Source organism: Colius striatus, chromosome 3 (genome assembly GCF_028858725.1).
Source record: "Colius striatus isolate bColStr4 chromosome 3, bColStr4.1.hap1, whole genome shotgun sequence".
In the NCBI taxonomy this organism is placed as follows: Eukaryota; Metazoa; Chordata; class Aves; order Coliiformes; family Coliidae; genus Colius; species Colius striatus.
In genome coordinates this window covers 72,351,766-72,362,701 of record NC_084761.1, presented here as the reverse complement: position 1 = coordinate 72,362,701, position 10,936 = coordinate 72,351,766, and the positions used below count along the sequence as shown (strand labels likewise).

At 34.4% G+C, this 10,936-nt stretch overlaps 1 protein-coding gene across 1 annotated transcript in view; it reads right to left on the bottom strand.

The window, feature by feature from the left end:
- Positions 1 to 3,152: 3,152 nt before the first annotated feature.
- The window catches only part of GABRA2 (gamma-aminobutyric acid type A receptor subunit alpha2), a 55,941-nt gene continuing 48,157 nt past the window's right edge, over positions 3,153 to 10,936 (bottom strand). The window contains exons 8-9 of the mRNA XM_010207562.2: positions 7,386 to 7,588; positions 3,153 to 3,461 (exon numbers count right to left, since the gene is read on the bottom strand). Of these exons, the coding sequence (XP_010205864.1) occupies positions 3,153 to 3,461; positions 7,386 to 7,588 (512 nt within the window). The remainder of the gene's footprint in view (positions 3,462 to 7,385; positions 7,589 to 10,936) is intronic.

The window sequence follows — 10,936 nt, the reverse complement described above, 5'->3', positions numbered from 1 at the left end:
AATCCCACAGATTCTATACCTCTCAATAGAAAGATCTAACTCTTGTATTCCAGTGCTCCTTACATGACTCTCACATTCACTTCCAAATTTACATTTCAAATTCACTTATCTAGTTGTTAGTCTTACGATTTTTCTATTTATGTACAGTTAGTTTAATCACTATAATGTTTTGGTAGTGAAACAATAAAGCTGACTCCTTCCTCTCACACAAGGATTTTGTTTTAACACAGATCAACTGAACTAAATGTAAAACTGGAACTCTTCTGGAGTGAGCACAGTCAAAAACCTTGCTGATGCCCACAATAGTTGCATGTGGATTTTTAAAACACAGTAGTTTTCACTCAATGAATTTATATTGTATGCTTATTTTTCTATATTAGTGTGTAATAAATGCATCTTTAGCATGTCAGAAACATCTGTTTTTGTGTCTGACTGACTCCAACACAAGCATAGAGAAAATGGTCAGTGAATGAAAAAATAATTGCACCTCATAAAAGCAGTAGCAGCAGAGCTGACTAACATGAGACAGCATCAAGCTTCTTTGTAAATTGAAGATATACTTTTTGCATGCAGCTCTGAATTACACAGATGTTATCTTCCAAATAAGAAGTCTTGTTGGAGAAGACTTGGACTGTTAAAAACCTTTAAGGAGTACCTTCTTGGATAAGGAGGCAAAATCCTTCCTTATCGGGTAATTCAACATGCCTCTGAGCACAGTCATGTTTGCAGTAGGAGAGCTCTGGCTATACAACATCGTGCGTGAAGCAATACACAACATTGTTTCAATGTGGTGAAGGGTTTGGAATATCTGGGATGTGGCCAAGAGCGAAAAACAGATCTCTGTTTCTCATACCCCAGTCCAGTGAGGTTTGGAGAGTCCCTAGATCTTGCTGACATGAACAGAAGGTAAGAACTCCTGCTACGTCACAGGAAGGAGCCTTCAGCTACAGAAAACATAATCAAGCTACTCAAGTTCAAGAGTAGCTTAGCATGGGCCTCCATTAAACTATACAGTCAGAGCCCTTTACCAAAAACAGAGTTAAAAGTGAAGGGATTTTTCTACAGTTCTAGTATTTACAATTATTTGTACATATGTACATATTTATATATTTATTCATACCAATGTGACATTAAAGGGATAATTTATAATTTACAAATGAAACATTTTTTAAATGTATAATTATATCATGAAAAACCTTTTTTTATTGCTTGCCTTCCAACCTTATACTCATAATCACACTACTGCACACATTTCCACATTACATGGAAGATCTATATTTATATAGAAATATATATGAAAATAAGGATATTTTAATTTTAATGTTTGAGTAAAGTGCTCTTTTTTTAACTACTGTTGATGAGAAAGGTTTAATCTGACAGTTTAATCAGAGGGACTTCAAGGGATATACACCTTGTCCATGCTTCTCCCTTTCATTTATAGCATACAAAATGTCTTTATTTTACTGATGTCAACTCTGTCTTAACTATTAATTCTATTCATAGTATGCATTTGTGACCTTGGCTTCTATACTGTCACACAAAGTACAAAACAGAATCACATTAAAAGCAAAGAAAAAGTAAAAAAATGAAACAGCAAACAAAAGCAGTGTTTCTCTTTGTTGGTTTTAGCACATTTCCATGTCCTAAGATACTCTTTTATTTGATTTTAGAAATATTTGTACAACTTTGTTAAACTCTGAACATATCTATTTTATGCACTATACTCAAGTACTGTACAAAACTGCAATAAATGACACTATACGACTACATATGTCTCTACTAGAAGACATCATCATAAAGGTGTATCTTTTTTTTCAAGGTCAACTAATAACTGCTAATGTATGTGTGAATCAAAATATTTTTGATTGGCCAAGTATACTAAAATCTAAATACAGTACACAATTATTACTTATGTCATGATTTGCCAGGCCTTTAGGGGCATAAAGAATCTTTGCAAAGGATCAGATGAAAAATAATTTTACTGATCAGTACTAAATGTTCATATAAAATTGCAAATGGCAGCTCCAATTTTATTTGTGTATATGAAATAGTTGATACCTATTGATGATGCATGACCTTTTATTAAAAAAATAACAATCAAATCTTAGCAAAACCATTTCTAGTATACAAAGTTGTTGTAAAGTTATGTCAGCGAAATGTAAACTTGCAATTTACAAAAGCAGCAGTAAATTTTATTATATGGACAATTTCCTGAACTTAAACCATGGTTCTTCTTTCCATTGAAAACAATGCTTTCTGGGACAAATACTGGTAAAGATTTTAATGGCAGGTTTTAGGATTACATTAAGCAAGAAAAAAAGTGTATTATATTACCAGTATACTTAACCCCTTGCAAAAATTTCAGAGTGTTTTTATGAACTTGACAACAATCCAATTAAGAACATAATCAAAAAGAAAAAAAGAATTAACTTTGCTGAACCAGACAACCTGGCTTAGCAGCATCAAGTAAATAAATCAGTGAAAAGAATAAATGTTTCACTAGTAGAAGTTGGTTGATACTGGGAATTTGATTGACATTTATTTTCTCTGAAATCAATTAGAAGAGGTAATTACAAACTCCAAACAGAAGTAAGAAACTTGTGGCTTTTGCAATATAGTAGTCTTTACTACTTCTTCATCCTAACTAGTATCCAGAATGTTTGTGAACGGTAGAACTGTATGATCTCCGTACTCTGTTATGTACACGGGTACAGCTATTGTATGAAACAATTACATCTTTTTAAAAAAATCACTTTTTTAAATGACAATTTCTTTCATTAAAGTAGAATTAGTTATCTTATAGAAAAATATTTTAACTTTAAATTAAAAAAATACTGTTTCTAAATAATTATGTAGGATCATATCTTCATTTCATTGTACGGAGAGAATATAATTCTGTATATTTGAATCCTAGCTTAACAGAACTCCCCTGGGTATAACTTTTAAAGAGCTGGCTATATTTGCCATGGGTGCTATCTGTTTATAGACCCACGAATTAATACTGTGTTCCTCCTTTGGAGATACACAGATAAGACGTCTATATACACTCTGTACATAATGGTTCACAGATTAGCAGTTATTAGTCGTACTGTACATAGCGAACAATCTATCTGATTAGAATGATGCTTTAAGTCCTCAGTGCAATTCAGCTTTTAGGTTGATGGCGCAAAGCCAAGTAAGACAGGCTCCCTGTTTAAATATGTAGCCCAATACACTAAATTAAAAGTACCAAATAAGACTGGAAACACTATTCTAGACATTCTGTCAATTTTGCTAACACTATTGAATGTCTTCTTTGCTTCCTGTGGCTTCGCTTCTGGTTTTGCCTTGTTAGGTTCTGCAGTTGTAGCACTCTTGGAGATGGTTGGTAGCACTGAGTCCTTGGTAATATTTGGAGCATAGTTGGCAACAGCCACTGCATAGGCATTGTTTTTCTTAATGACAGATGCTTTTTCTTTTTTCTATTGGGAGACAGTACAAAGTTAAATATTTAATGTGTATTTGCCAGAATAGAATTGACAAAACATTATTTCAAATATAAAATAAACAAATTAGTGACTATGTTCAAACAAATACCAGGAATACCATACTGATAAATGCAAATATAAAGATACCTCCAGCCTATCCAAAAAGAAGCTACAGGTAACAAGAATGCTCTAAAAACGTGCACTCTTTTACCATCAAATGTCCTACTGAAGCTGGAAGGGTCAGTTACTGCAGTTGTAAGGATAACTTGGAAATAAGTGGTCTTTTTCTAGCTGCTTTGTAACTAGTTCCTTACAACAGAATTGCAAGATCTTTAAAATGTTCACTGTTAAGAGAACTAGAATAAGTGAATGGGTGGACTGAAAAAAAGATTACCCGGCATTGTAATAAAATGAAAATTAGGCCATCTTTCCCACATAAATCTAGTATTACTACTCTTTGAACATCCAATAAGATATCTCTAATGAATAAAGGAATTTCAGTTCACATTTTGAAGAGATTCTGAGGAAATACGTGTGTGTTTAGATGTGTAGATACGTAGACATGGATGTCAGAAAAAGACTGCAATTAAGAGAAAGCAGGACTCCAGCCTGGTAGTTGCAGAATTGAGCAGAGAACTGCTTTTCAGAAATTATTGTCTAAAAAATTCCTAACAGTGGTAAAAATTGAGATTAGAATCTAAAAAATAACAAAAGATAAGGAAAGTGGGATGGAATTATAAGAATTCAAAGACGTTCAGCAAATGGAAATTTAAATCGTGCACCTGGGGAAGAATAACCTCAGACATGAGTATAAGTTGAGGCTAATGGGCTGAAAAACAGCTTTCCAGAAAAAGCCCAGGAGGTCCTGGTCGACACCATCTTGAATGCAGCCAGCAGTGTGCCCTCACAGCAACAAAGACCAATAGTCTCCTGGGTTGCATTGCTAAGACCTTGGCCAGCAGGCCAAGGAAGCTGATCATTCCCTTTGATTCAGCCCTGGTAAGACACATCTGGAGTACTGGATCTAACTCTGGGCTCCCTAGTTCAATAGACATATGGACATATGTCATATGGGGAAGTCTGTTGAATGACCACAAAGATGACTTAAGGTCTGAAGCATCTGAAATATGATGATAGGCTGAGAGAGCTGGGATTGTTCAGTCTGGAGAAGAGAAGGCTGAGGTGGCAATGTTATCAACATATATAAATATCTGGCAGGAGAAAATAAGAAAGAAGACCAGAACAGACTCTTCTCACTGATATCCACTGGAAGGATAACAGAAGGAAGGCAATAGACACAAACAGAAATATAGAATATTTCATTTAATGTAGGAAAAAAAACCCTTTTCACTGTGAGCATGATGGAGCACTAGAATAGCTTGCCTAGAGATGTTGAGGAGTCTCCATCTGGACATGACCCTGAACAACCAGTATCCCTAACTGATCCTGCTTGGACTAGGGGAGTTAAATTCAACAACTTCCAGAGGTCCCTTCCAACCTCAGCAATTCTGTGATTGATGTGATTGTATATGCTTTCAAATAGCTAAAGTTCAGCCAATCACAGTCCAATGGAGAGGCTATGTCTATAGCTAGATAAAGAGATGTATAGGTGATGATTATAGGCTTGAGTTTGTAGATATAGATACAGATACGTTAGTGCTGCAATAAGACTATAATGCTATAAATTCATTCACTGTTTTGCAGCAATCCCAAACTAAGGAACTTCTAACAACCCACAAGAAAGATTGAAAGGATTAGAGTTTCTCAGGAAGCAAAATTCTCCTCTTAGAAAGAGGCAAATAAATACTAGATTCAGTCCACCTTTCCCAAAACTGGCCCATTTAAGAAAGCAACATCTGTTGTATTGGTTTGGTTTGATTTTTAATCTAAATGGCGTGGCAAAAGTGAGGGAATCGTTGCGACGTTTCTCATGTAGATACATTCTGATTTTTTACTTATGCTGGGATGTATATACCAAATTTCCAATTTTGGTTTTAAATTACCTCCGATTTGATATTTATGTGAGCCATCTACAAACCTTGATAAGGTCATGATTAGATATTGTGCTCCAAATACCTTGACTCAGGATATGGTGTCATGTGAAAAGAAAAGGAATTCAGCACTGTTCCTTATTGACTGGAGTGTGAAAATGGCTGACCAAATATGTAGCTTGTCCCTGCACCTGCTTTCCTGTGAGTCACATTCCATGTTGACAGAACTTACATGAGAATTTCCATATAACATGAACACAGATGACTATCAATAAGGAAACATATTTAGCTTTATTTGGTGAAGAGTAAGCCTGACTTTCAGTTTGTAGAAGCATTCAGCAAAGAGAAGAGCAAATGACCCTATCAAATTGTGAGACAAACATTCTAATTGATCTAAAATTTCTTCCAATCAGACACACTTACTGTGTTTTTAAAAGGTATCTGTAATGTCATTAATGAGATCTGCATAACAAAAAATGAACATTATTTTTGTATGAGAAATTACAAATGTGTCGAAGCTGAGCGTTAAGGCAGTCTGAAGAAAACAAAGAACTGTATGCGTGAATGGCATACAAACCTTAAAATGGAAAGGCTGATTTTGTCATTCCTAGCGAAAGAATACTACTTCGTTCTTAAACAGCTGCCACCCTTAAGATCGTGAGACAAGATTGGTATGTTAAAGAAAGAGTCAAAGGATGATTGGAGAGTTTATAAGGGCTTCCTGCATTATTACAATGCCAAGGCAATGTGTCAGTCTCAAAAGCTTAACTCACTTTATCATGACATGCTGATAAAGTGATAAAGTTGCAGGGAATTGATATCTACTTCTAGAATGAGGGAACAGATCCTGAAGCTACGGATAGTTCATGCCCTTCTGGAAGCCACAGGGAATTATGAACAATATCCTCTAATTCTCCTTTACAATTAACTGAATATTTTGCTTCTTTATGCATTGTACTTTATACATTCAAAGTGCTGAAAAACCATCAGTTAATTAAATTTTGTTTCATGTCTACTATCATCTAAAAAGTAAATCATATTCTGTTTTAAGGAGAACTAGAGAAATCAGAATATTCTTTGTCAGAGAAATCATTTTCCATTGGTAATACAAAGGACTGTGATAGGACAAAATAATATAATAGAGTCAATCCGTCAAAACAAGTCAGCTTTAACATTCATTCTGTGTGACTAAAATTATAAATTGTAAAACTCGACAGAAATTTAGGCATATCACCAGTTCAATTTGCTCATAAACCTATCAGGTTGAAATTTCTTCATGTTGTCACACCTACACTGCTATCAGTAGCAGAAAATTTAAGGCATAACGGTGTTTCTATACTGTCAGAGCATCAACACATTGTAGGTGAAGTAGTCTCAATTTTGAACAACCGCTATATAAATTAATTTAAAAATTAATGTCTACAAATCACTAGAGATAAATTTCAGCATAATGAAAAGGTGCAAAACTTCTAGGTTTTGTTACTAATAGTTTTTATGTATTTGGACATTCTCTTGTTTTTCTTATGCTTAGTGAACAGGATAATTAATTTAGATATTATGTCTTTCTCTAATATTTTTTAATTTCCGATTCAGTTGGATTAAATCATTTTTAAATGGTCAACCAGTATAATTTGGATTAAATTTTCTGAACAACCAGATAAATAGTTGTATCTGAGGATTCAAGAAACAACTTTCAACACTAAAAAAACAATGTGCTTGATAACTAAATCTGAATTATTAAAACCAAGTGAGATTAGCTACATCAGGGCTGACATAATTTTGTTCATGATAGAAAATCCATCTTTATGTTTTTAGTTTAAAAAATTGTGTATAATTTTTTATACACAGAAAATTTTATCAAAACAATATATATTACAGCTGGTTTTGTGCAATTGAATGGAAATAAGGCTATTTCCTTAGGACTTACCTTATCATTCACTACACTTTTTCCATCCCAGGCCCATCCACGTTTTGTGAAATAATTTACAGTTGCAAATTCAATTAATGCAGAGAATACAAACGCATAACAAACAGCAATAAACCAATCCATAGCTGTTGCATATGCTACTTTGGGGAGTGAATTTCGAGCACTGATGCTTAGTGTTGTCATTGTCAACACAGTTGTTACTCCTGCAAGGGGACATAAAAACAGCACATCAACATTTTTTCTCATATTTTGAGTCTTAACAAAAATACAAAATAAAATTTATGATGGTATATTGTGAAACACAGTGGAAAAATGGCTATATAAGTTGGTGACAAACTGCCAGAACTATTTTAAAGGCTGCATCTGGAGTTTTCTTTGAAGAATTTTAGTTCCTTTTTTTTTTCCCCCCCCAAAACTTCCCTCTTTTAAATAGATGAAGATTTTAGTTACAGAAGATAGATTTTTTTGTTGTTGTTTATTAGCTGTCAGAACAGGTAAGGGATTAAACTAATAATTTATTAATGGAATCATAAGATATATATGAAGCATTACAGTAATAAGGATCAATATGTTAACGTTTGGTGCCTGGCTTCACTGCAGTGGCTGCAGGTCTGGTGTCCATCTTTATCGGCAGTACCAGACAAGCTGATCTCACTAACCATCCAGTGACATGGCTGAAGACATAAACAGGTTACAGGCATTTTAGTTTTTTTAAAATGGTAACATGGATTTTTTTCTAGAAAAGTATATTGATTTGAAATGCCATATTATTGTAACTCTGTATTATGTGTTGGAAAACAAGACTTGATGACCCAGGAAGATTGTTCTTTCTTCCACTGTGTCGGTTATTAAAAGCATTTTACAGTACATTGTACATAATGAAGACCCAGTAGGAAGCCAGTAATTATACTACCCCCAAAAAAATCAGAAAAACTATACATGAAAGGAAGGAAGAAAATTTTTTCCGAATCAGTTTTAGCAAGCAGAAACCCACAGCCACAAATGTACTCTCCATTCCTTAAATCAGTTCTCCCCCCTCAGGCTGAATCACACTTAGACAAACTAAACTATTCCCTTTGTGTCATGCTATTAAATATATCTCCAGAATGAAAAGCAATGCAAAGTGATATACTTAGCACAGATCGGCAAACCTATACTCCATTATGACAGGCAAAAGAGATGCCATGGCAGAAATGTTAGTAACAGCACATCACAGTTGCTACAACTATACACTCATAAAATCGTAAGAGGATTCCCAAGAGGAAGTAAAGTCACTCTCTCTAAAACAGATCTTCCACTGTCAGCAATCTGCCACCTGGGTTCTGCCATATCAGCCTAGTTCCATTTTTCCTTCTGCTACAAGAGAATCATTTTTAACCACTATGAGAGGAAAGAAAGGCAGAAATTACACCTACTCAGACCACTTCAGGCTCTGCAATTACCATACCTCCTGTAAAGAATCACCATCTTTGAGGGTGCTGCTACAAGCATGACAGGACAAAGCTAAGTGGACTCAGCCTCAGAGCTATTCTCGTTTGATGTGCTTCCAAAGCCCTGTGCAGCAGGGAAAACAAGGCACAGTAACATCCTGCTGATTCACACAGTAGCCAAGGCATCTTAGCAAGCATAACTCTCTGATTGCTGTTTTTCATCCTTCATAAATTAAAGAAGTGGATTTAGTCTGGAATCAGTTGTAGCATTGTTGGGATCTACTAGCCTATACAGTGAAAAAGAAGTGGCTATCCCACAATATTATATAAAATATGTAAGCAGTATTGCAGTTACACAACATATGGCTTGATTATTTTAAATACCTCAGGGAAAAGGCAGCCTATCTTATCACATGAAAATTTTAACACCAGCCCTGAGTTGCAGATAAATAATTTTAATTATATAGAAGTATCAGAAAAGTGATTGTTTCTCGGAGATAAGGTGACCTTATCCACATGTAAATATATATACAGTTGCTAAAGTACTTTTCTTTTTAAGTCCAAACTTTTAGAATAAACTCATCTTTTGGAAGCCCAATTGGCTTATCCAGAAATCTAATTTAAGATTAACTGCTGACCTTTTCTAGTCTCAATTAAAACATCATGAATTTACACCTTGTCTCTTGCTATCAGTTGACAATTTCTCCAAAAAGTTCAACAAGCCATACCACTTTGTGACCCAAATACTAAACAGCACAGACAATTGCCAATGCATTTTCATTTACTCCTTCACTTTATAAATTCAGTGATGTTCAAGTTACCATTGTCATTTAACCTGAATTGAGTGAGAAAAAATTAGGCAGAAAATTTAATCTTTGATACATGTTAGTTTAAGAAGTCTAGTACTTTTATACTTGCTAGTCTTCAATCAAAAGGCAGATGACTTTACATAGTATAAAATTAGAATTATCAAGTCTTCTTTATGCAAAAAGGACTGAATGGATATAACCTCTGATCTTCTCATTGCTAAATGTGAGAGAACTGGAATTTTATTAACGTGGAGGGATCTGGTCAGTTTGTAAAGCAAAACATATTTATTTCACAAATATTTAACTTAAAACCCCACAAAATACCTATAATGACCGGATCAAAAACATTCCTCATTGCATTATCTCAACTATCACCATCACAACTTTTGTTCTCTGCAGTGCATGCCTATAAAAGCTAAATACCTTCAACCACTACAGGTTCGGGATAAACCAGAGCTGTTTGATTGCCTAGGATCTTTTTGTTTGTTTGTTTTTAATGGTGAAACAGCATCTGCTCACTGGAGAAAGGATTTCCATCTTCAAGACTGTAAATTCAACACTTCACTGGCACAAAATTTACATATGTGGAAAATATCAGGTCTGTCATATTTTGAATTCCAGGATAGATGGACACCAGTCAAGATGTATTTAAAGTTGGACAGTCACCTTTTGGCAAACAATTTCTGTCACTCAACGGTATAGGGCACTGCCATGCAACAGCAGAAGAGGTAAGCTGAAAAGCTAAAAATGGCTGACTAAAAAGATACAGTGGAAATTGCAGGAGCTAGCACATAAATATTAAAGTTCAAATCTGTCATAATGACTAGTTTATGCCCACATTTTTGTGCAAAAGGCAAGCTACTCCTGGACAGTGACAAGTTCTTTTGGACTTTAATTTCACTTCTTGTGTATCAACGGATATTTCTAATTTTAACACATTTTAATCAACTAAATCATGTCATAATAGGCTTCTTGTGTTAGAATGCTGGCATCTCCTTTGAAACTGAAAATAAAAGGCCTAAATAATGAGTTACCAAAGGACATTTCTGTGACAAAATGAGTACTTCAGTTTTACAAAGAATTTATACAAAATGTTTAAAATGTGTTCCATTTCCTATAATGCCATACTACTCCTCTCACAATTTTATCTTCATCACAGCACTTTGAAAAGATACACATAATGGTTGAAGAACATATCACAAAAGGATTGATAAATTACTTCTTTTTTTATTAGGAAGCTAATTTTGTTGCTCTATTATTTTATTCTTTTTTCTTAGTAGTAATCGCAAATGTTGTTAGGTTTGGACTCAAC